Source organism: Octodon degus, unplaced genomic scaffold (assembly GCF_000260255.1).
Source record: "Octodon degus isolate 3935 unplaced genomic scaffold, OctDeg1.0 scaffold00253, whole genome shotgun sequence".
Taxonomy (NCBI): domain Eukaryota; kingdom Metazoa; phylum Chordata; class Mammalia; order Rodentia; family Octodontidae; genus Octodon; species Octodon degus.
In genome coordinates this window covers 2,473,778-2,500,265 of record NW_004524829.1, presented here as the reverse complement: position 1 = coordinate 2,500,265, position 26,488 = coordinate 2,473,778, and the positions used below count along the sequence as shown (strand labels likewise).

Here is a 26,488-nt window from a genome sequence, read left to right as displayed (position 1 = left end):
TTTTTTTTTTTTGCTACTTCCCCCTGCTCTGGAGATCTTGTTCCTGGCTTCTGTTCCTTTACATCCTGCTTTCTAACACTTTTGTTTTGTAAAACTGTGTTCAAAGCAGCATTACTAGTAAAAAGTAGAAGCAACACAAGTTACTTTAGGCAAGAAATAGATTAAAAATCTAGTGTGTTTACAGTGGAGCATGAAATTCTGATTCTTGCTACAGTGTGGATGGATCTTGAGGAAATGATACTAAGTGACACAAACAAAATGCAAATACTTACCATTCTACTCATAAGAATTACCTAGAGCATCCAGGTTCATGGAGACTACAAGTAGTGTGGTGGCTGCCAGGGTGGGTCGGAGTGGAGGACACTCAGAGGAGAAAGTGGGTATAATCCGGAAGAGGAAAGGTTGTGGAGATGGATGGTATTGATGGTTGTCCAGCACTGTGAATGTTCTTAATGCCACTGGAATGCACACCTCCAAAATGGGTTAAAATGGTAAAACGTATATTTTTCTACAATGAAAAAAAAAAAAAAATCCCAAGAGCAAAATCCAGTCAGTACACTACATGGTGATAACCAGGGCCTTTGGTCGTTGGCCAACCTGTGATTGACTGCTCTCCACTGCCCCACATCCTGTAGAGTCCTATGTGGCCTCTTCAAGGCTAAAACATGGTTAGGAGAAGTTGTGTGAAGTTGACAGTGACAGCTTGGTGACTGCTTGGTAGGATGAGAAGGGTGGTCTTCTTTCTGCTGATCTGACAGAGGCTGGGAAAAAATAAAAAACCCACAAGGAAGTTACTTTGTCATGATCCAAACAAAATGGGGCTAGGACCACAGCTTTTTGTAACTGAGAATCCTGGAGAAAGCTTGTGTCTAAAACTTCTTGCTAGGGCCTAATGGCTTATTGGGTTCTAATGTGGTATGCCAGGGCTGGCTGCTATACCTAATTCACATACAGCTTCTTCACTGAGTCTTTTCAATAATAAATTTATTGTGGTCATACATATAACATTGTGCTTTTTCAAAGTGTGCTGGTTAGTGGCTTGAGTACATTCATGGAGTTATGTACCTGTTCATACTATCCATTTTCATCACTACTGAAAGAAACTTCATTCCCATTAGCAGGCACTCCTCATGCCCTCGCCCAGCCCCTGGGACCTAGCTGTATAGTGTTTCATATTTATCCATTTTTCCTTTGATGACATTTCGATGGTTTCCACTTGTTGACTACTAGGAATAATGCTGCTCTGAACATATGTATATCAGCTTATGTGTGGACTGACTTCTCCCAGGTATAGTACAATTACTAGGTCATGCACTAAGCCCATGTTTAACATTTGCTTCATTGGGTCTTTCCAGAAAACCCAAGGGTAACTCTTAAGAGGGCATTAGTCCTCAAGTATAGGTGCCACTGCTGACATTGCCCACATACTTTATCCTTTTTGACTGGAGGGAAGAGGCTCAGCCATCCTGTACTAAACCAAAAGGAAAGATGGAGACCTTTCCTGGCCAGTGTTTGTCAAAACACGTGTTGGCCTCTGCCTCAGGGACATCTGAGTCTATTATTGGAAAGAGGATGCAGAATTCCCATTTTCGGGCACATGATCCACCTTCGTATATCATGGGGTGTGTGAGTTCTAATATCCGTAAGGTACACTGTACTAGAGATGCTTCTGTGCAGTCCTGGGAAGCACCGCCTCTGTGGAGCCCTGGTTAAACCTGCCATTCTTCCATTTATCTTCCAGGTACTTGATCAAGTTTTTATCCAAGTTATCAGAATATCAAGATGTCAACAAGATGACTCCCAGTAATATGGCCATTGTCTTAGGACCCAACCTCCTGTGGCCACAAGCAGAAGGGTGAGTACTAAGAGGAGAGGCTAGGGTGCACAGGAGGGATAGGATGACCAGGCTGCAGGTCATTTTCGGTCTTGGGTATTTTCCAAGTCCTAGTTATTGTTCAAATCATAGCTCAGGAAGAGGCACAGAATTATATAGAGCTGCAAGTGTAGAGGAAGAACCTTCCCTGAGCTGATCACAGCAGGATGGGAAGACGGAGGGTAGGACGTGATGGTACTGGACAGGGCAAGCTCTTTTAGGTCCCTCGACTCTTGTCATAAGAGGATCCTTTCCAGCATCAGGATTGGGAAGGACAGAGGGTTCTTTCTAAAGAGACAGGAGAGCTGGAGAGAGGATGGGCCTGGCAGTGATGAGAGCCACACCCGTGTTGGAAGTACCTTTATGGGTGCTGCTCATTGCCGTTGGTGTTGTACTCATTGAGGAAGGTAGGGCATCCATCCCAGAGAAAGCCAGCTCACAAGTCTAGGCCTGTGGAGTTCCAGTCCATGGCCCACTGACAGCCTGGGTGGCCAGAGGACCAGGGATTCCCTACCTACCCTTCCGTGGCTAGTGAACCCCACACCCCACCTTCCCGCTCCATGCTTGCAGGAACATCACCGAGATGATGACCACAGTTTCACTGCAGATTGTCGGGATCATCGAGCCCATCATCCAGCATGCGGACTGGTTCTTCCCTGGGGGTATGTGACAGCATCGTGCTGGGGGTGAGGAGGGGGCAGAAGCAGGAGCAGGAAGACAACTGTGAGTCCCAAGCTTTGGAAGCCTAGTACCACTGCCCCAGGCTTCCATTGGGTTTGTTTTCAATCTTTGTGCACGCAATTAGACAGACCCACAAATGCACCCAGGTATTAGGGTTCTGGCAGCTTTCTTCTTCCTTATCTCTGCCTGAGGGAAATTCTGTCACGGAGGGACCCTGGGTCAGTGGATTGTGCTGATCTGGTGTCTATATCATGGTTTCTCCAAGTCCATGAATCATGGAAAGCTCCTACAGAAAAGAGAGAAAGTTCTGCTTCAAACTTTGATTTATAGATACAGAGGGATCCTGAACCTGAGGTGTGTGAGGCTTTGATTCAGTGCTCATGGATTGCCTTGACTGGTGGTGTTTTGGCACCCTAAGCTCTGCCCTTTGCATTGCCTTTTAGTGTGTACAGGTGAGGCTCAAAGGCAGTGAGATGCTTTTCTCATCCTGGTTTAAAATTAAGCTCTCAAGCCAGCATCCTTGGAGGGCGTTTCAGAGTGGTACTGAGCCATGCATACCGCATTACTGAAGTATGTCTCTTAGTAGTGGCAGCTTTATGTAGAGATAGCTGTTGTTATGCCAAATGTGGTGTTCGCCATCTCTCTGAAAATCTAAAATCGATACTGTCTCAAGGGTCAGCTTCTAGCCATGCAACAACCACAGACTTACAGGAGAACAAAATGATAATCATTCCGTGACCAATCAGCGCTGACCTGACATCAAAGAAGTTTGTGTTTCTTTCACTCTGGCTGGACAGGCAGAGTGTGCAGAGCTTACCCACTGCCTTCTCTAGGAAAGGATGTATGTATTAAAGGAACAACACACACCTTAGCGGACTCTCCTAATGTTTCTAATCTTTTCAATTCATTTTCTTTGGTTTTATGATAACATAATATTATCATTCACAACTATTAATATTTGACTTTTCTTACATTTTCATGACTAATTCCATTGCCTAGACTTGTTCAGACAATGTTAACTAACAATGACCATAGTGGTTTTTTTCAATAGTTTTGCCATTTTCCTGAATTAGAAATATTCAGGAGTTTTACTCCAAAGCAAGAAATATGATATTGACACTTTTATCTTTTTCGGGAAGTATTCATCTGTTCTTACTTTATTAAGTTTAATGTTTTTTAAATCATAAAAGGATATTATTAGCATGTTCCCACTAGCTTGAACCACCAGTGGTGCTTGTATGACCATCCTACTGGGCAGCACAGCGTGGTCCTTTTGGGTGGTACATGCCGCCTGATGTGACAGTCATACACATACGACTGGAGGTACAAGCTGCCCAGGAGTGAGACATAAGAGTTACTACCCAGTCATGAACATGTTCGCTGCCAATCTAGATCATTACATGTCTTTCCTTCTTTGGCCTGTTAGTGAGATAAATTATACTAGCGGGATGAATTAATAACAACAGATCACCTAGTATAGAACTGAAGGGTGGATTTTTCCAGAGGTGAAGTGTCTCTCCAACCAGGAAAGTGTGATGCACCAAGAGATCATGTGTGTTGATTCCTTCTTCCCTACAGAAATAGAGTTCAACATCACAGGCAATTATGGGAGTCCAGTACACGTGAACCATAATGCCAACTACAGCTCGATGCCCTCCCCAGACATGGACCCTGCTGACCGGCGCCAGCCCGAGCAGGTCCGCCGGCCTCTCAGCGTCGCCACGGATAATATGATGCTGGAGTTTTACAAGAAGGATGGGTATGAACTAGTACCCCTTTCTCAGTGTGGGGGATGGGAAAGCTGCAGGGGGGTGGTGAGATTGGCACGAAGGCTCGACTTATGTCACTGTGTAGTGACTTGGTGATGAGGCTGTGGCCTCATTTTGGTGTTTTTCATTGGCCCTGTCTGAGATGAATGTCTTTGGCTTACTTTTGAGCCAGAGGTGAATATGGCATTCTTAGCAACACAGTTGTGATCAAAAATGGTAACTTCCCATCCAAAGAAATAAGAGTCAGGGCCGGGGAGATGGCTCAGTGGAATAAGTGCTTCCCTGGCAAGCGCAAGGGCCTGAGTTCAATCCCCTTCTGGAAAAAAAAAAAAAAAAGAAATAAGAGTCAATGAGGGGAATTAGTAAAACTACATATGCACTTTATTTTGACTCAAAATATATAAAAGTGGAGCCATGAGATATAGCTCTGTGATAGAATATACACACACATATATTCTTGAATTTATTTAGTTTATATATTTTCTTGGCTTTCTTTTGATTATAGACCTGTTCATTTGCATTATTAAGGAGCATCCCCCCGATACACAATATCTTTAATTCATTGTTTAGCATTCCCAATTTCAGTTGCTTTAATGTAGAAAAAGCACTAAACCTTGATGTAGTCCAAGTATAAATTTTTTCTGTTTTTAAGATGTTTTTCCTCCTTTTTAAAAATTTAATTCTTATTCCTACTTTGCAGTTAGGAGACTCATGAGTGCTTCCCACTTAGCATATGAGTGTACATGGGAACTGCTCTCTGCACTCATATTGAGTCAGTTTACATAATATTTAACTACATAATGTGATTCTCATAACAAGTATGGGCATAAAATAGCTTCATAATAAGCTCTAATGCCTCTTAGTAAGTACCAGCTCAGCTATGGCAACCACAGTGTGTAGATCTCAATGAGTCCAGCCAACTAAATACATCATTAATAGATCTCTGTCTCAGTTACTCTTCTTTTGTTGCTGGGACAAAATACTTGACACAAAACATTAAGAAAGGAAAGGTTTATGTAGCTCACAGTTAGTGGATGTTTTAGTCCGTACTTGGCTGGCTCCAAGGCAAAGTGGCACATTGAAGAGGGCAGCCTTTCATGGTGGAAAACAGAAAAGAGCAAAAGGGAGGGACAGAAGCTCCTACAGCTAGCTAGCTTCTCTCCCCTCCTCACATTTGTATGCAGATTATCTGCCCTAGGGCAAATGTGTCACTGATACCCATAATCCCAGCATTGGGTCATGAATTAATCACAAACTCTAGAAGCTGCGCATGACTGCATTAAGGCTTTGGGGGGACAACAAGATGCAAACTATAACATTCCACCCCTGGCCCCCCAAAGACTCATACACATCCCTTTCTGCAAAAGGCATTTTAGTCTATCTCTTAAGATTTACCAAAGTCCCTACAGTTTCAGTATTGCTGAAAAGTTCGAGTCCCAAGTCTCCTCCAAGATCTAAGGCAAACTGTTAGCTGTGAGCCCCTGTATAAATGAAAAGTTAAACACTTCCAACATTCAATGGCACAAGAAAAACATTACCATTTCAAAAGGTACAAAACACAGGATACAAAGCATTGAGATCAAAGCAAGTCCAAAATCCAGAAGGGCCAACATTAAGTCCCATAGTTCTATGTGGAACATCCGAAGCAATCTGTGGCAAATCGTGAGCTCCATGTGACTCTGTGACTCCACGTGTATGGCACTTCTGCTGGTTTTAGTTCCCACAGGTTCTCTCTTATGCTGGCTTTGCTCCCTTCTAATAGGTTTCCTCAGATAATCCACGTTCCTGGCTTTTCTATCCTTCTGGGGTTTCCACTGCACATTCAGCTTCCTACTGTCTGCTTCACACACTGCCCTCCCAGGGGCACACTGCGTGGCCTCCCAGGCCTGCTGAAATATAGGTGGAAGCCTTCTTAACCTCAGAACTCTTGCATTCTGCATGTACCTAAAAACACCACCATGTGGATGGTGCCAAGGTCTGGTGCCAGCTAAAGCAGTAGCCAAGTTTTCTTCTCTCTTGGTTGTAGGAGTTGAGTGCCTGGATTTCTTATTGTTGTGACCCTGATTCTGAGGAACAAATTCCCTGTAATGCCACCATTCTGAAACGTGGTGCTGTTCAGCTTTCTCCTCAAAGAGGTCTTTCACTTTCACAGTTTGGAGGCTGCAAAGAGTGTGGACCTGCCACCTCCTCTGATATCCTTGGGCATCATCTTTTCTAGTCTCCTGTTCCTTTTCAGTAATGAAGTTCCTCACAGCTCTGTTTTGCATTCCACAGCTTTATTGGAGCTTCCTGTCTGGCCAGACTCACATCATTTTAAATCATCCTACTGGGTTCCTTGCTCTTGATTCTCAACATAAATCTGACTAAAAGCCCCCAACAATAGCCATACCACTGCCTCAACATTCAACTGCCTTGAAATTTCTTCTGCCAGATTAACCAGTCTACTGTGCTTAATCTCAGTCTCAGGCAAAGTCTCTGGATGTGTCCAAAGTGGAGACAAACTTTCTGAGAAGCCATAACACAAATCATCTGGAGTCCAACAACTGATGCAGTCCTTCTTCCCACAAGAAACCTCCCCAGGCTGGACTTTGCCAGCAGGATTTCTATCAGCATTCTGGTCTTCTGAGCTGTGACCAGAATCTTCCATGCAAAACAGCTGAAAGCATTCCAGCACTTCTCTTATAGGCAACATCTCCAAAACTTTGTAATCCACATGGTCAGATTTAGCCACAGCAACAATCCCACTTCTCTGGTACCAAATTCTGTCTTAGTTACTCTTCGCTTCTTGCTGGGACAAAATATGTGAAACGCAAAATCAAGGAAGGAAAGATTTATTTAGCTCACAGTTAGTGGAGGTTTCAGTCCCCATGCTCTGCTGTATCCAAGGCAGAATGGCATATGTCAGAGAGCAGCAGTTCATGGCAGTGGCAAACAGCAGAGAGCAAAGGGAGGGGCAGCAGCTCCTGCAAATTGCAAGCATCTCTACCCTCCTCACATTTGAATGCAGATTATCTGCCCAGGGCACATGTAGCACTCACACCCATAATCCTAGCATTGGATCATGAATTAATCACAAACTGTGCAAACTGCCCCATGATTGCATGAGCCTTTATGAGGACAACTAGATACAAATTTTAACAGTCTCACAGAAGGAATGGATTGCCTTGGTTGGTCAAGCAAGTTAAGTAAATTTTGGTTAGGAATTAAAAATTAGTATCATAAAATACATTTTAGCAACTGCTCCTTGAGGACATAAGGGAACATAAAGCACTCAGTAGGGATATCAGAAATTCACATAAGTAGTTAAAACCTTCCTGTTATAAGCCCCTGGATAACCACAAAGATGTGTTTGAAAGGCTTAGGAATTGAGGGTCAGCACTCTAGCACTGTAGAGCGGGGGGAGTCTTGCTTTTCACTCTTCCTTCTGTGTGGCAGTTGGCATTGGAGACCAGAGTTAGCACAGGAGACCGAAGCCTATTTCCCTTGACTGTGATGGGTCTTGGGGATGAAGTGTCCCATCTTGTCCCTGTATCCTCAGGGTCAGTCTGTGCAGTGAGGGTGGGGCTATTGGTATGTGTGGTGCTGTTGCTTGGAGGCTCTTTATGCAGTGGAGAGAAACAAAGTGGAAATTACCACATATTTAAGGAAGGAAAAAATTTCTTATATCTATAAAAAGGAACAAAATTAGAATCTAAAAGACACAGAAAACGAGAGTACATTAGAATTTGTTTTTAAATCTTGTTGCAATAGCTCATCAGTTCCTTTGCGAGGTTGCTCGGCAGAAGGGATGCCCTGATGGACAAGCGCTGCCTTCTGGGGTATGCAGCACACACCACATTTGGGGTTGAGTGTTTCTGCATCATGATGTGCTCCTTCATCCTCCTGCGAGATGGTCAGGTTCCTGGTGCCCCCAAAAGGCAGTCCAGGTGGCTCTGATGAGGGAGTTGTCACTGCAGGATCACTGAGATATTCCGAGTTCTCTGGCTTCCTGGAGTATACAAGCAGATGCAGACACTTGAACATTGATACTGTGAACACATACCACATCCCTGACAAAGTTCTCTTAAGGAACTATGTAAATGAGGTGTTCACTCGGTATGCCATTTGGATTTAAAGTTGAGACTGCTACCATCTAGTTCTAAGGATCTAGGGGGTATACAACATAAATTATTGTTTTATAAGAAGTAAAATAAATATTGTATCTATTTTATTTTTTGTTTGTTTGTTTGGTTTTTTTTTTGTATCTATTTTAAAATATATAGTCACCATTAAATGAAATGAAGATCATGGTTTAGTATAACTCACAAAGAGCTACCTGAGGCTCACCATCAATATCTAAGTCTTACCATCAGTAATGTTTGGTCAGGAAGGGATTGCATATACCATGGTGGTCTGATACTGTCTTAGTTTGTGTAAGTTCATACAACAAATCACCCAATGACACATTTCTCAAAGTATATCTTTAAGCAGTGCTTAATTGTTTTTGTTTTTGTTTTTTTGTTTTTTTTTTGTGTGTGTGTGTTATAGGACAGGGTCTACAGGGTCTCACTGCATAGATCCGATTCACAGTGATCCACCTGTGTTCAGCCTCCCAAGCGCTGGAATTACAGGCGCGTGCCACCATGCCCAGTCTCAGTGTGCCCCAGGGGTGGGGCCACACAGCTTGCAGGGAATCAAACCCCTTCCCAGGCGCTGTGTCTGCCTAAGCAGGTGCTTTAATCCGCTGAGCTATTTGGCTGGCCCTTGATTGTATATGTTTTAAGGTACCTTGAGCTTATGGTGAGCACTTCCAAACAGGCTTTCAGAGAAATTTAAGGTTGTAGGGGACTTCTGGTGGTTGGGCAACAGTTTGCATCTGCTGAGTCTTATTTAACCGTGCACCATACATCCTAGATGTCTTTATGCCCCCACCCCCTCCTCTCATCTCTTGGTCTCCTTCCAGTTTGCAATAGATCTCTCTTCCCTGTTGCCATTTATCAATTTTTTATTTTATTCTTTGTGTATCTCAGATGAGAGAAACCATGTGATCTTTAACCTTGTGTGTCTAATTTATTTTACCTGATACTATGTTTTCAGGGTGTATCTGTTTTTGTACAAATGTCTCTAATTTATCCTTCTTTAGAGCCAAGTAGTATCTGGTTATGTGTAGATGCCAGTTTCCTTATGCATCAGTGGACGCACAAGCAGCTCCCAAGATGTATCTATTATGAATTGTGCACAGGGGTATACATGTATCTATGTAACATGATGTCTTTATTTTTTTTAAGAAGAACTTAGAAGGGGAATAGCTGTGTCAAATGGAATATCTACCTGTATTTTTGCAAAACCTCCATACTTATTTCCATAGTAGTGATACTAGTTTATGTGCCTGCCAACAGCGTGGAGAGTTCCTCTCCCCCAACTCAGCCTGGCCAGCTTTTGTTATTATCTGATTTCTTGATGATACCTATTCTTTCTGGAGTAAGATAAAATCTCACTTAATTTGATTTCTCTAATGGCCCACACAGTTCTCTTAAGCACACCTTCTTGATGCAGACTGTGTTTAGGGCATGATTAAATGCAGTCTTTTACCTTAGTCCCAGGATCTGACTACCTCAATTAATTTGAGAAGAGGAGGATGTAATATAATTTCCCTGATAGCAACCTCTCCTTCACTTTCTACCAGTGTCCTTGGACTTCTGCTTCCTGTTGTGCTGGGAAAACCTCTGTGTTCTCACTTCAGAGTTTTTCCCACTAGTTTGTTGCCAAATATTCTCTGCCCCAGCCTTTCTCATCTTTTCCTTTGTCAGTCCCTAATTGGCCCTGTCTCAAAAGCTCCCCTTTGCAGCTGGCGGAATCTGACTCGATTCCCAGGCTTGGTTTAGAGGACTTCCCCCAAGCATGGCCACTGTTCTCAGATTTTCTGACCTTTGTAGAAAGGACAGAGCTCACTCTGGATCAGGTGTTCAGTTTTGCTCCTCTCCTTCTGTCTCCAAGGTTGTAATCCATGGGTTCCTGAGAGCATACTTGGCACTGTCCTGCTGTGTACTCTGTTTAGCCCCTCCTGCCTGGGATGAGGAAACTTCCCTTGTGTGTTCTAACCCCTGGAGACATGCTGTAGGGAGGCAGTGTTCCCCAGTGTTTGGGTTTTATCTTTAATTTTGAATGACTATGTGCCCTGCCTAGACTTGGCTCTGTGATCCTCCTAGTGCCTCCTAGAGTGCTGGAATTACAAGAACTACATTTTAAATCTTCAAACTACCCAAATTAAAATTCACATAATTGGGGCTGGAGAGATGGCTCAGTGGTCTAAAGCACCTACTTAGAACAAGCTTAGCAAAGCATCAGGGACCGCGGTTCAATCCCCCAGCACACATTCTCTCTCTCTCTCTCGCTCTCTCGCTCTCTCGCTCTCTCAAATAAATAAAAATTAAAAAAATAAAATAAAATAAATTCACATAATTGAAGTATTTTGCAGAGGTTAAGAAAGAAAATAAGAATTATGTATCAGTAAGATGGTTACTTTAACAAGCAGGAGGAAAATTTTGGTCAGATGAACTGGATAAAACTTGATAGAAACAAGAGGCTGGGGAGATGGCTCAGTAGAATAAGCTCAGTAGAATAAGCTCTTGCAAGTGCAAGGGTCTGAGTTCAATCCCCAGTTCTGCAAAAAAGAAAAAAAAAAGTGGGGGGGCTGGGGAGATGGCTCAGTAGAATAAGCTCTTGCTGGCAAGTGTAAGGGCCTGAGTTCAATCCCCAGTTCCACAAAAAAAAAAAAAAAAGATAGAAACAGATAAGTTCCTTACAATTTCAGTGCATTTTTTTTCTGAACTTTTATGTCCTAGATGTTACTAAAGGAAATTTTTTCCCTTTCATATTAATGTCTTTTTAATTCATGACAGGAGAAGCTGAGCTTCTTTGGCAAATCATGGGATCAAATTCAGGATCTTACATATGCATTTTTGATCATTGTGGTAAGAATGATCTGCCCCCTACAAATATACTAGGTCATAAACCCTTAACCTGTACATACCACCTGAAAAGGATATTTGTAAATGTGATTAAAACAAGAACCTTGAAATAAAATTACACCAGATTGTCAAGGTGGACCCTACATTCATCAAATGCATCCTTACATGAGGGAAGCAGAGGGAGATTTTACTACATTGTAAAGAGTATGTGGAGCTGGAGCAGAGAGAGATTGCACATGGTTGTTGCAAGCCAAAAAAAAGAAAAAGTCAGCAACAAACAGAGGCTGGAGGAGGCTCGGAGAATTCCTCCCTAGAGCTCCCAGAAGAAATTCAGACCCACCAACACATGATACCAGTTCTGCACTTCAGGCTTCCAGAACATGAGAGAATAAATTATATTATTCACCAACTTTGTGGCACTTGTTACAGCCGCCACGGGAACTAATACAACCATACTGTAGCCACGCGAGAGGACTATCGTGGCAAAGACAGCAGCAGATGCTGTGGTTATCCTCCAGTTGAGCACTGGCACCTCATTGCTGTCCCTTGAACTCTGAGCTGGCTTCGGTGATGTGACAAGTAGGGAGGTGGCAAAGGAGATGTTCTGGGATTTCTGAGGCCAAGTCCAGGGAAGCCTGTTGGGTTCTTCCTGTGTCTCCAGAGACACTCATGCTTGGAATCCACCTTCTATGACTGCAGGGAAATCCAAGTAGCCCCTTAGACATATATCAGGGCCCCCACCTCTCAGCTGTAGCTGAGCACTGGAATGGCAACCAGTGAGTTCAGTGTGTTAGTCGTGAATCAGAACTTTTAGCAACATCCTTGTGTCATTAAGGTGGCAATGTTCTGGGCCTGCTTTTCCACTATTATGGTTTAAGTTGTTTGCTACTTGTAAAGCCCACTCTGGCAATCAATCCAGTGGCATCTCCTTGTTTCAAGATCCTTTTAAAGTACTATGCACAGGTGGTTTATAGCGTGGTGGTTTTGGTCTAAGGTTTAGATGTCATGTTCCGCAAAAGTCTCAGGTGTTTAGAGGTGGAGTTTTTGGAAGGTGATCGGATTATGGGATCCCTAGTGGGATCCTAATAGTGACTTTGCCATTAGGGGATGAGGCCCAGTTAAAGGTTGGTCCCTGTGGGCGTGAATCGCCCTTCCTCTCCGCTCCCTGGCAACCTTGCTGTGAGCAGCTTTTCTCTGGCTTGCCTCTCCCCCAGGCCATTTCTGTTTTAGCCTGCCAACTGTGCGTTAGGATTCTGAAGCTATGAGCCAAAATAAACCCCTGCCCTTTTAGGTTATGAGTCTTGGGATTGTGTCTCATTGCCAGGGAAAGTGACTGATAAGACATCCACTAATGAGGCATCCTGACCAAGCCTTTTCATTGCCACCTGGAGTACTTCATATTTTATTGGTCTTTGAAGTACCAGAGTCAGTTGAGCTAATTCTACAAGCAGAATATAGTAAGACCAGAAGCTACTGCTCAAAGATAGCTGGAGTTTGCAGGAGATTCCCCTATAGTTTTTCACAGTTTGTTTCTTCCATGAACTTTTCAGTCAAGACAAACTTTCTTATTCCTGCCTCCTTTGTTGCCTGCATGACGTGGCTGGCAGTATGGTTTAGGAGCTGTCCTGCAATGACAGCAGAAATGTGGAAATGGCTGCCAGGATTTGGAGACAGCGCCAGGCACTGACCAGGACCATTCCCAGAATATCAGGCCCCAGTCTCTGGTGGTTCAGGGCTTTTATGTAATGCACAAGCAGGAGGTACAAAGGCAGTACCAAGGTGAGACAGAACAGCTTGGCAGTTCTGATTAGCTGCAGGGTGAGGTCATCAGGTACCTGGATGGATTAATGATCATCAGTTTATGAAGCTTGGTACAGTGGTACAGTCAGGCATCCTGTATGTATGCTGTCACAGTTATGGGGGTCAAGGAAGTAATTACAAAGCCATGAGCAGTTACAGAGCTAGGCAATTTCAAAAGAAAATTTGAGAAAGGACAATTTCTCTTTGTACAGTTTTCTTCTTATTAGCTGTCTGTTAACTCTCTATTTTAGCTAACTAAAATAATCAACTTAAAAGGAGAAAACATTTATTTTGCCTTACAGTTTTAGAGGTTTGAGTCTGTTGTTACGTGTCCTGATTGCCATGGTGATCGGGCCTTGGTGAGGCAGCACAGAATGATGGGAACATGTGGAGAAAACTGCTTACTCCAGGTGACTAGAAAACAGAAGAAGAGGAGGAAGCAGGTCCTAATATTCCCTTCAAGGGCACCCCAGTGACCTGGCTTCCTCCCAGTAGGCCCCACCTCCAATACTGAACATTTCCCCACCTTCTAGTATTGCCACAAGCAGGAGAGTAAGCCTTCAGCACATAGGCCTTTGCAGTGTATTTATCCAAACCACGCCATTGGGACTTTTGTGTTGATCCCTCCTGTATTTCTCTTTTCCTTAATCCTAACATCATCTAAATAGGTGGTTGGTATCTCCTCCTCTGAAACCCATCTTGACCCCTCTAGCTTCCAGAACTGTACAAGACACAATCCAAAGAAGATCTCTGAATTACCTATCCTTATTTTTGGTTCCTTTCTTTCTTCTGCCAGAGGCTACTCCGAATCTCTTTGATGTTCAGGGCCTCTGCTGGGCAGGAAGAAATCCGATGATAGACCTAAATGCCATGACCCAGAATGGCATCTTCCCATTATCTCCATCTCATGCTGTCCCCGCTTCCCAATACAGCATTGCTTCTTGCCTTTCATAAATATATTTTACATTTGGCTTCACGCTCTGATTTTGTCCAAGTAGATTTATTTGTAATGAAGTCTATGTGCTTGGAACTTACAAGGATAGAGCATCAACATCACTGATGCGTCTACAGGTTGAGTATTCCTCATCCGTAGTATGTTTCACTTTTTTCTTTTTCCAGATTTTGGAATATTTCTGTACGCATGATGAGGTGTCTTGAGGGCGGGACCCAACACTAGGCCCTTGGCTCATTTGTGTTTCATGCAGACCTTATGTCCAGAGCCTGAAAGTCGCTTTGTACAGCATTTTAACCATTTTGTGTCTGTGCTGCCAAAGTGGGCGCTCACACCTGCATTTGGGCGGCAGTTCATCTTGTCAGGTCAGGTGTGGCATTTTCCACTTGTGGTATCATATTAGTGCTCACAGAATTTTGCATTTTGGAGCATTTCTATTTTTGAACTTTCAGATTATGACAGCTTAATTGACACTAAGTCTTCGTGAGGGCCTTGGATCATATGTACATTGTTCTGTTCATTCTTTACAGCAGCCCTAAGGGAGAAAGATACATTGACTCTCCCATTTCTCAGAATATGGTCAAAAATAACTCATGTATATCATGTAGTTAACCACTGGGAATTTGGTATTAAAACTCAAGCTCCAGATAGCTCAGCAGATTAAAGTGCCTGCTTAGGCAGACATAGGGACGGAGTTCAAACCTTGGCATGCTGTGCTGGCCCTGCCGTCAGGGCACACTGAGATGGCGATTGAGACTGGGCGTGGTGGCACATGCCTGCAATCCCAGCTCTTGGGAGGCTGCAAACAGGAGGATCACTTCGAGTCTGATCTGTGTAGTGAGACCCTGCAGACCCTGTACTAACTACATTTAAAAAACTAAACCCTCAAAGTTCCCCGCTTGCACAGCACCGTGCTGCGCTGAGCAGACATGTGGATGGAGTCACCCGTCTCGCACAAACCAGCTACCCAGCCTTTGTATCCCCTCCCTCAGGCTGTGTTCTTCTCTGAGCCTCCACCCACCCAGCCCTGTGCAGTACACTTGCTTGTGCAGTCATGCTTCTTGGATGTGCTCTGTGTTGCTCATTCATTTAGTTTGTTTTCTGTTGCTATAAAAAAAATAAAAATAAACCCTGAGGCCAAGCAACATGTAAAAAGAATAGTTTTTTTTGTCACAGATCTGTAGGTCCAGTGCCGTCGGCCCTGCTCTGAAGGCCCCCTTGACTGTGTTACACAGTAGGTGGCATCACAGCAGGAGTTTCATATGAGAGAAGGACTCTTAGAAAGAGGCTTAAGATTGGGCTTGCGTTTCTATAGCAACTCTCTTGTGAGAACCAGAATCCCGCTTAGAACTACATCGGTTCCTTCCAAGGGCAGGGTCCCCAGTGACCCAGCTCTGTATACCCAGTCTTTATCTCCTTGCCCTAGAAGAGAGAAGTGGAAGACAAGTATCTCAGGCTTGACTCGCCCTTTTGAAGAGCATAGCTCCAACCTTTGTGATTGACTCACTCTGGCAGGATTATGTAACTGTGAAAATGTCAGTGAACATTAGTTGCACGCGTGCTTTGTGAGCATTTGACACTGCCTTCCAGAAGAGAGTCATTTCAGCTGGCGTAGTGGTGATTACACACAGCACCATGGCCCCTCAGCAAAGACAGAAGTGTGCATTTAGCTCATAGTTCTCTTTTGTAGCTTTGCGAGGGATGGTTAGCAAGACTCAACCAGTACTATACCAGTTCCACGCTGGCTTTTTTTCTTGCTAAACCAGATCACCAAATGGGCTCAAGTCTGATGTTACTGAGCCTGGAAGTTGCCATTGGAAGTAGAAGGCATCCCCACCACTTTAACCTGAGGCGCAGCCTCCTCTGCTCTACTGTGGAAAAGATTTCCTAAGTAGGAGAGAATAGAGGAAGGAAAAGAAGGTGGAGTGGAGCCAACATCCTTCAGGGCTCTTTTTAATGATCACCATAAGAAGCATGTCAATGCCTGCTATCCTCACTGACCATTCCAACAAAGAGATTGATCAAGGTCTCTTCACCCAGTGGAATAGTAGAGATGTTCTTTTCATCCTGATGTGCTCTGAAACTCAGAGAGCATCCTGAGATAATCCCCTATGACACAGACTGGTCTCTGTCCCAGAGTTTTTGGGTAGTCTCTAAGAAGTTTTCTGCGTATGATATAGAAGTTGTTTGTTTATTGGTTTCACACCCAAGCCATCCCGAAACTAATGGGTTGTGGAGGGAGACATCTCTTCCCCCACTCTTCTATTCCAAGGTGCTCCTTGAAGGTATCGGAGAAGGTAAGGAATACCAACCATGGCCCTAGACGGCAAAGGCTCGCTGGCAGTAGTAAGGAAGAAATGCTTAGGAAGCTGTCCTTACTCCAAAATGGTTTAGCAGTCATGTCCCACCATGTCCCTTTCTGCCAGTCTTTTGCCATGTTTCCTCAGAAGACCGAAATTGCACTCTTTACAACCAGTCTCTGTACTTGAGCTTTTATTATTATTTTTTAATCTTGCCATATCTCTGCAAGGCCAGTGTAATCATTTTAGGTGGGCAGGACTTCATGGTATAACTTTTTGCTTCTGACCAGTGTGGATGACTATTTAGTAGACAAGAAGAGGCTACAAACAGCTAATCTCATGTCTCTGTGCCACGGTACACAAATGCTGCCCAGAGTCTATTTTCACCCTGCACAAATATATCTGTCTTATGTGAGCTCTTGCCTCAACCTATAAAGCCCTTGACTCAGGACCATAGGATCAGTTACCTCGTAGGCCAGAGGAAAAGGCACCAACTGCTCCAAGTCCACGTACCTTAGAAGTGAGCAGAGAGCTACTTCGTCTCCTTACCTGTGTCCCTTCCGGCTCCCTCCACCCACCCCACAGCGCATCGGCTCTTCAGCTGCTCCATCCATTCATCTGTGTGATTTTTACTTGTAGGAGTGAAAAAAGTTACTTTAACCAGCTAAATTGTAATGATTTCATGGCACACACACCAAACACCCCCATCAACTAAATTGTAATAATTTCATGGGAAAAGAAAACAACCTACTCTACAAATCTGACCATGGCACGACTGTCCTAGAGAAAGACAACCTTTATGTCCAAAGGACGGCATAGATTTGTTGACACTAATATCTGTATGTTTCTGTCCCTGCAGCCTTAGGAAAATCCAAAGGTACAGTATCCTCTGGTACCTGCAGGGCCACGTTCAAGCTCCTAAACTAAACGAGCTGTGTCTTAGTGAGCTCTGTGAGAGGGTGAATGTGCCGTTTGGTTGCTTGGCGACTTCCTTGAAGCTGTGTGCCTATCATTAAAGTAAATTGAGACCCTGGAGGGACCGTGGGCGTGAGCAGCCCCTTCCTTGCTGTGCAGACCAGCAGGTGTGGTCTGCAGATTCTGCAGAGGACTTGCCAGGGTGCCCCAGCATTGGTGGAGCTGGGATTGGACACCAAGTTAGCAAACAAGAAAGAGGATTTATATTTCAATGTCTCCTGCGTTGGTTGGTTCAGTGTTCTAGTTAGATGGTGTCTCCCCCCACCCCTTACACTTGGGAGGAGCTAGTGTCCCCTGCTCCTTCCTTAGGCCACATTCTGCTTGGAGAACAGCTTGGATTCTGCACCCACAGAGCCTGGCAGCCCTCTGTCCTAAGGCCAGCTGGCTTTGGCAGAGGGTGGAAGCACAGCCTGGGGAGCCCCAAGCTGCTGCGTGCATCCTGCTGCAGCCTGCCGCTGTGGGAGTGCTGCTCTTGCCAAGCCTGGGCTGCAGGGGCTGTGTTTTAGGCAGCCCCAGCAGTCTCGGCCCTGGGGGAGTTACTGGCCAATCCCTGCCCACCCGCTGCACACCGCTTCCCTGGCCCGGAAGGGTGCTAAGCCTGCGCTGCTCTTCTCCTACCATGGACCTGCTTGAATGTCTCTGCTTTTGGGGGGAAGGGAGCCTGTCAGCTGTCATGCGTTTGTAAAAAGGTATCTTTGTGTCCCTCATCAGCATGGGTGTGAGGGTTATGGACACATCTTGGGTGGCTCGAAGAGGCTCCTCGGCTGGCCGGAAAGCATCCTGCGCCCCACCCTCCATGCAGCCTCCTGTCCCACCTGCTGAGCTGGCTGCACCTCTGCCATCACCTCTGCCGGAGCAGGTCCCGGATAGCCCTGCAGCGGCTGTGGTGCCTGCGCTTTCTCCAGCTGGCGGGGGCCTGCAGCCTGCAGCTGAGCATACCAGGTAAGCACTGGCTCTGCTGTCCAGGGGCCAGACATCCAGCTCATCGCATCTACTGGAGCCTTCCTGGCATGGGTTGCACACCCTGCCCCCGCTCTGAGCATTCACATTCCACTTTCTTCATCATCCTGGCACCGTATCAGTCCCCCACAGCTCCCTCAGTTGCCACATTGAATCCTTAGAAGCTTGCTAAAGCAGCGTGAAGAATCTCAAGTTCTCCAGCTCCCTATGCCCACCTTCTATGCCTTTCTGATTTCTGTATTTTGAAATTGAGAATCCCAGCATTTCTCTCCTCTACCTTTGGGTTTGTAGTTATCATTTTTGCTGCTAAAATGAATGCAGATCAGAGATGTCGTGGAGGTGGTAGCTCCCCTGGGCCTGTGACCTTTGAGGCGCAGCACACAGTGCCATTCCCAGCATTTTAGAGGAAGTTGAAGAGAGAGGTAGCAGGCTTGCCCCCTGGTGAGTTCAGTGAACTGGCTGTCTCGGTCCACAGATGTACACTTGGTCAGTGTTCTTAAGGAGTTCGTGTTGCAGGGGGCAAACAGGCCTAGCAGTTAATGACAGCAGCATGAACCAGTTTGTCTGCATGTGCCTGTCTGGTCTCTAACAGCAATTTAGAGAAGCAGGAAAGCTGATTAAAATGAAGTGCTGCTGTGTGTTCCTTTGGGATAGGAAGCCACAGAAGGAAGGCGTGGAGACTTGGGGAAGCTGAACTTTTTAACTCGGTCTTCCCCCAAACATACACGCTCACTGTCCAGACCCATGTAGGGTAACTACAAACCTGTTGTTTCTCTCCTTTCCTTCCTCATTCTTCTTCTCCTCCTCCTTGTCCTCTTTTTTTCTTTTTCCTCTTCAATGAATAGATGATAGTCTCACAATTCCAGACTTTGGCAGACAGACCTGTTCAGACTTTTGCTGGGCTTGAGGTCCGCCTGAGAGATGCAGAAGGGGCTGGAGGAAGCTGGAGCAGAAGCAGATCCTGTCAGGGGCAGGCCAGACAGGCTGACCAGGAGGGACATGTAAACAGGAGGTTGGCTGAGATGACCTCCTACATGGTCCCCTCTTAGGATACTGCTGTCATTCTAACTACCCTTTTTTGAGACAGGATCTCACTATACAGTGTAGGCCTGCCTAGAGAACCCACTGTGTAGCCCACTCTGGTCTTGAACTTGTGGCAGTCCTCCTGCCTAGCCTCTTAAAACTGAGATTACAGGCATGCACCATAATGCCTAGCTCTGACTTTCTCTTGAAATCAGACTCAACCCATACAGTGTTTGACATGTAAATGATACTTCCAAAACACAGTAAGTGCCTCTTGAGGATATAGTTCTTCAGGCTTTGAAGATATCTAGGGAAGACATGGATGGGCTTGCAGTCACTCATGGGCAGGGACTGTCACACACTCATGTGGGTGATTTGAAAGGCCTGACCCTTGGCAGCATGGGCCTCCTTTCCTTTTCTTTAGGTGTTGGTGCTTTCTTTTGTCCTGCTCTGCCTTCTTTCTCTCCGCATGTGGATCCCTCTCTTCCTTTCTTGTTTTCTTTGTTTTCTAGATATTTGTAGCATAGGTGATGCTTCCCACATTTGCAGGATTCCCCTGAGGATAGCAGGCTCTCCCTCCCCTCTCAGCCTGTCTTGTTACTTTTTTCTCATTGCTGGGATAAAATGCCTCATGCTCAAAATTAAAGAAGGAAAGGTTTATTTAGCTCAGTTAGTGGAGGTTTCAGTCCATACTGAGCTGGCTCCAAGGCAGAGTGGCTCATGGCAGAGGGCAGCAGCTAATGGCAGCAGAAGACAGCAAAACAGCAAGAGCAAAAAGGAAGGAGCAAAGACAAGGGCACAGAGCAAGCCTCTCCGTTACGCTGCATCCAGGCTGTCTGCCCCCCACCAGGTGTAGCATTCACCCATATTCCCTGCAGCACTCAGCCCCTAAACCCAGCACTGGATCATGGATTAATCACAAAGTCTAGAAGCCTGGCCTCTGACTGCATGAGGCTTTGGGGAGACACCTCAACATAGCTGTAACTCAGCCCCAGGCCTACCTTTGACTTCCTCCCTTCCAGGCCAGTGGCTTTGCCCAGCCAGGCTCTCCCTCCACATCCTGCATTCACACTCAACCCAGTGCAGCTTCTTGCTCTTTGGATGGCTGAGTCACGTGACCCCAGAACTACCTTAACCTGTGCTAACCACTCCATCATCTAGTGCTCCTTGTATCCACCGTCCACCTCTCCCATTGGGTCAGCTATACCCGTGCTAGTGAGAGAACAGCCAGGTTCCGTAGGTAAATACTTGCTCCTGTGCTGGGAAGTATAGCAGTGGGAGAGGACAGAAAGAGCCAGTCCTTTGATTCCTGGATAGATGGCTTACCCTAGCACAGGAAGAAAGGAGAGTCCACGATTCCTGAAAAAGCAGTTTTTTGGTTTGCTTATTTGGCGTTTTCTTTGGGTGAGTGTTTTAAGGATCATGACAGAGATGGGTAGAAGCGGAAATAGATGTTTGACACAGATCTGGTGCCTAATGACTCTGAAACTAAGGAAGGGTGAAAAGTGAATCTTTGTCCAGGCTGACAGACATAAGGGTTTTGTGCTTTTACTTTTCTTTAACAGAATAGAGAAAGAAATTTTTGCTCTTCTGGTCCTTCTGAATAAAATGACTTTTCTCTTTTCTCTGGAGAATTTGTTAGGTCTAGAGCTTATCCTACAAGGAAAAATACCACCACCTTGAATGTAGCTGCTTTGCCTGCCCTCTCTTTCCCTCCTTTTCTCCCCTCTCTTTCCCTCTTCTCCTCTCCCCTCCTGATGGGAAAACTACTTGTGGTGGATGTTATTTCTTCTTCTAGCCCAGTCTTCTGCTCGCAGTCTTTCTCAGTGTACCCTGGTGGGCATGGATGGAGTATTCCTTTCAGTATTTTGTCCATGGTCACATTTTGATTTTCTAAATAAATTTAAGGAAGAAATAGGATGACTGGTTTTGTGAGGGGAAAAAAAAAAAAAAACCACTGAGGGAGATTGCAATTTTCAGGCCCCCTTCCTCAAGCCTTAAGAGACTCAGAACCGAGGGAAGACTCACCCAGGATGACAGGACGCTCCAAGCATCAGAGCACTTCCTGAGATGTCCAGGAGGAAGTAGCTGGGGCAGTGGGCACTATTCCTGGGGTGGCATGTTGGCCACTGGCAGGGAGATGGGAAGACACCCTGCATTTGTCACATTTGTTCTGTGCACTAGAGTTGAATAGAGTGTTTCCTCACATGAACTTTATTCTTCTCAGAGAACCTGAGGAGCCTTGCAGTAAGGACGAATCCTCTGGTCCCTTTATCAACTCAAAGTTCCGGTGGAGACCAGGGTCCCTTTATGGCACTCACCCCATCCGGGACTAAAGCATTGGGATGTGAACTGACTTACATACAGGGTCACAGTATCAACCTTGAGTTTGAGGATGGGACCCAGAACACCCCCCACCTGCCCCCTACGTGGGGTATGATGTGCAGTTGGAACCCTGCAGCCATGGGCTGGGCGGCACCAGCCCTCACTGTGCACACAGATGCCGAAGTCCTCTTGGCTCTCGTGTCCCACAGAGATGGAAGGGAGGAGAGTGCCTTGGTGTTCCTGTTTCCGGGCATCCTAGAGTTGCTACACTATCAACAGGATGCAGTAAGAAGGCTTGGAGTGCCTGGGCTCACATCATTCCAGTCTCCATGAGGGCAGAGTTGTGAAGAGAATGCTGGCAGCGAGTGCCAGGCACCAGAGCAGAGTTGAGCCAGCCACCAGAGCTCTAAGAAGAGACACTTTGTGGGGCATGTTTAAAGGCTGAAATAAGGAAAGGAGACAGCTCAGGGCCTAGGTAGAGTTGAGCATGACCAGAAGACGGGCAGGTCCCCACTGGCAAGCCTGGTGCTCCAGGTGACTAAGCACAGGGCCTCTCTCTCATCCTATGTGCTTGTGTTTCAGCACCGCCAAAAGCAAGGAATTATCTCCAGGCTCTGGGCAGAAAGGAAGTCCAGGCTCTGGCCAGGGAACACCCTGTCCAGGGACACAGCCGGGCACCAGCCCCAGCCAGCCACCTGCGGACCAGAGCCCTCATACCCTCCGGAAAGGTGAGTCACCACTTCCATTCAGGTCAGGCCCAGGCAAGCAGCAGTTGGGACTCTCGGCCCTCACTAGTGTGGTTATTTAGAAATTAAATCATGTGGCTTAAGAGAGCAATTCCCAGTCTAAGCATAAGAAAAGTCAAGCTCAGCGTGAGTCCTTTTGTCACTTTTCTGCAGTTTGCTCTTCTAAAAAGTAGATGATGTGCAGGAGGGACATATATAGCACCATGCTCTCCTGTTCCACGTGGTTCCCCCGGTGCACAGGTCACTGTCTACAGTGGCATGTGTCCTCCATGCCCTTGCCAGGCCCTATCTTCATTATTTAAAAAGCAGTGTGGGGTCATCTACATGAGCTGCTGCCTCCCCCCACACTGGTGGTGCTCAGCTGTCTCCTCCCAGGATCCCTCAGAGTGCCAGCGAGGAGGGCAGCAGCATGTTTTCCACAAGTCCCGACCTTCCAGACTTCCGTTTTGCAGTTGCTGAGCATTGCGGCTCTCCCCAGGGCAGCAGCAGTGACTGTCTGTCTTCAGAACACCCCTCTCCAGTGCTATAGGTACCCCGGGGGACATGTCATAAATGGAGAGTTGACTGAAGTGTACCAATCTGGACCTTTTTGATTTATTTCCGCCTCTGTCATCCCCCAGCAAAGCCTTTCCCTCATCTAAAATCATACACCGTTTACTTTATTCTGCATTGAGACCTTTCATACTTCTAGGATTGGCTTTAATTCCAGGATTGGTTAGGCAGGGCCAGTTTGTCTCTCTGACCCGCACCTCCTGGTCAGGGCCACGTTCAGCCTTCCTAGCTCCAGATGCATGACAGTTCCTCTTCCTAGTGTGTCTTCACCCAGCCCTTTGATCTTGTTTATCCCACACTCATGCCTTGTGCATCCTACGGATGTGTATTGGGTCTGGCCAGGTGCAGAGTTCTGTGCTTTCCAGAGGAGTACAGCTATGATACAGAGACAGCACCGCTGTGCCAGGGGACATCAGGACCCTGTGGGACACATGGGGAGCCCTGTCTAGACTCAGAAGTTATAGAGTGGATGGTCCAGAACAAAGGGCATTTAAGACTAAATAGGAAATGGACCAAAGCAATGGTGGTAGGATTCTGGCATGCCAGCGCTTCCCCTCAGCACCAGCAGGGTCCCTGGTGGTCTAGACACTGCAGCTCTTTGGCATGTCTCAGTTTATAACCCCTCCCCAGCTTTTCAAAGAAGGGGTGAATTTAGATAATTAAAAAAATAGGAGTAAAGGCTAAGCATTGGTCTGTCCATTGGAGGCTGCATAGGTCTTCTTGTGGTCAGTCAGCTTCCTAATACCAGTGACATGTTGGTCTCTTTTAGTTTTTGAAGCACTGTTAGTTTTTGAATGTAGGACACGTCACCTAAAATGGATCAGGTACCTTTCTCAAATGGCATTCAGTAACTCAGAGCTAGCACTTGAGAGGCATAATTTTCTTTCCCATTATTCATCATTGCCATGAATGGGACATGTAGCTTTTATTCGTTAGACACTTTCATTTTCTGACTGTGTGCCTACAAGTCAATCATACCGTGGTTCTGTCTCTTCCCGGATGTGTTAGCAGCCCAGGCATGGTGAAGTCACTGTTTCCTCCCTCCGGCAGCTCATGTGGTAGAAGGCATAGTCTCAGGCACTGATGCGCAGGCCTGCACTTGCTCTGCATCCAGGGGCCTGACTAGATTCTGTGGCCCAAGCACTGTCCAGAGCTGCCGTAGCAGCTGCTGGGAAACAAACACAGGCCATGCTCACAAGACACAGGTAGAAAATGGAACTAGAAAATGAAGTGGTTTTATTATAGATCATGGTTACATGCCACTTTCATAGATGATTCCATTTAATTATTACAGTGCAGTAGAAAAATACTATTCTTCCTGTTATTTAGAAGAGATTCTTTTAAAAAATTAATAATTTTTAAAAAATGCTCTGGGCAACATAGCAGGTAGAAATCTGAGCCCGTGTTGGAAGGACCTAGAGGACTGTGTCCTTCCTGCTTCCCCAGCGCAGGCTGTATGAGCCAAAGGAATACACGAGACAGTTATGGCATAGTTTTGTTCCACGGAGGGGTGGGCAGTTGGGTGTGAAGAGCAGAAACGGAAGAGGCCCTGACACCTCTATAAGCACTCAAGAGGCAGTGTCTTCCAGAATTGGTGGCATCCATACCCAGCGGACACTTACTTCTCACAGATTGGTGGTCATTTTCTCAAGATGTCTGCCCAGCAGGTCGAGCTCCTGAATGTTTTGCATTTTTTCTTCCAATTCCTTGTCCATTCAAGGTATCATCCTTCAGAGGGATTAAGTACCTGAAGGAAAATGAAGGCCATGCAGAAGAGGCTGAGGCCACAATGTGCTTTAAAAGTGCAGTCAGGCTGGGGTGGTCGCTCGGCGGAGGAGCGCTTGCCTAGCATGTGTGAGGCCCCAGATTCCATCCCAGTGCTGCAACAGGAGGCAGAGGGGGTAAAACTGCAGTCAGTCTGCCCATACTTATGCCCAAAGGTACAATTCTTGGAAGAAGAAGGGGGAAAAGTAATGAGAGCCTGAGGAGGGGATGGCAGAAGGAAAGGGCTGGAGGCGAGTGCGTGGGTAACAAGTACCGAAACAACTTGTGGGGCAGAAGGGGGAGCAGTCGTAGCAGTCAGGATCACAGTTGCGTAACTAGCGCCTGTAGCAATTAGTTACACATTCTGAAATAACTAGGGAAAAAGAGTTGGAAAGTTTCCAGCACATAGAAATGATAACATTTGAGAAGATGGAAATGCTAATTACTGTGATTTGATCATTATGCATTGTATACATGTGATGACTCACAGTATTAGGTCCCATAAATAAGTACAAATATGCCAATTATAAAAAATAAAGAAGAAAGAGCCTGTGAGGCAAGTGCACAGGCTGGAGGCAGAGCACATGAAGGAAGGGAGGCAGGAGGTGTCCACGACCAGAGGAGCCGCCCGCACGCCAAGGCTGGAAGCCAGACCCCACTGTGCAGGTGCGACAGACTCAGCTTCATGTCCCCAGGACTTGCCCCGAGCTAGGGGTCCACAGCAACAGCTTGAACTTGAGCCTCCGAGCCTCACTGCATCCCAGAGGATAGCGGTGGCATCTTTTTCCACTGGGAACTGAGCCCACCCCTGTGGTTGGAAGATTTGTTCCCCACTTTGGCTGGGTGTGTGTGTATAGACTGGCAGGAATCCAGAAGAGAGGAGGAGAGATTAGCTAACAGATGGAAAGATAGGAAAACTTACAGTTCCAGGTTCATTTTAAACACTATATTGGCGGCTTGCTAGGCAGCAGGAGGCTGGGGGCAGGGAGGTGGGGTGGCGAGGTTGTGAGCCCTGTTAGCTGAGAAGGGTGTGCTAATAGACCATGCTGGCAGGCCTCAGTTAACAGCCTCTGTTCTGTTGTGCTGTTTTCTCTTTCAGTTTCAAAGAAGCTTGCACCAATTCCACCCAAGGTCCCCTTTGGCCAGCCGGGGGCTATCACTGACCAGTCCACTGGCCAGCCTTCCCCGATCAGCCTGTCTCCAACTCCACCGAGCACCCCATCACCCTACGGACTCAGTTACCCTCCAGGGTACTCCTTGGCCTCAGGCCAGCTCTCCCCAGCTGCGGCTCCTCCTCTGGCCTCTCCTTCTGTTTTCACAAGCACTTTAGCCAAATCTCGGCCCACCCCGAAGCCCCGGCAGAGACCTACCCTGCCACCTCCTCAGCCTCCCACAGTCAGCCTCTCGGCCTCCAGCCCTCAGTCCACAGAGCACCCCATGCTGGACGGCATGTCCCCAGGGGAGAGCATGTCTACAGGTAACTAGGCCATGGGCCCTCGAGCTTCCCTGTGAAGCTTAGCTGCAGGTGTTGGGGAGGGACTGATCACTCCAGTTCACAAACGCCCATTCACCATGAGGTGGCCATGCTGATGCTGTGGGCTGCCTGCACAGTGATGTCTTGAAATTTACAGTAGAGAGTGGAATCAAATTGTGAGGCAGGAGATGCTTCACTGGATATAGCTGAGCCCACCAGCCAAGGGCTGTTTCGGGTCCTAATTTGGGGGTTGCGCACCCTTGCCCCTTTGGAGTTGGGCTTCAGGTGAGCTGGAAACTGTTTATGATCACAGAACAGCTGGATTTGGGCTCCCCAGGACCGAG

General features: G+C 46.3%; 1 protein-coding gene across 4 annotated transcripts in view; it reads left to right on the top strand.

Moving 5' to 3' along the window:
- Nucleotides 1-26,488, top strand: part of Arhgap44 (Rho GTPase activating protein 44) — a 215,289-nt gene that overhangs the window by 181,933 nt on the left and 6,868 nt on the right. For 3 of the 4 annotated variants that reach the window (XM_023706349.1, XM_023706352.1, XM_023706350.1), the window contains 6 exons: nt 1,742-1,855; nt 2,444-2,535; nt 4,133-4,313; nt 18,012-18,242; nt 22,191-22,336; nt 25,770-26,147. In XM_023706349.1, coding sequence (XP_023562117.1) covers nt 1,742-1,855; nt 2,444-2,535; nt 4,133-4,313; nt 18,012-18,242; nt 22,191-22,336; nt 25,770-26,147 — 1,142 coding nt within the window. The remainder of the gene's footprint in view (nt 1-1,741; nt 1,856-2,443; nt 2,536-4,132; nt 4,314-18,011; nt 18,243-22,190; nt 22,337-25,769; nt 26,148-26,488) is intronic. The other variant, XM_023706351.1, reaches the window with a different exon arrangement.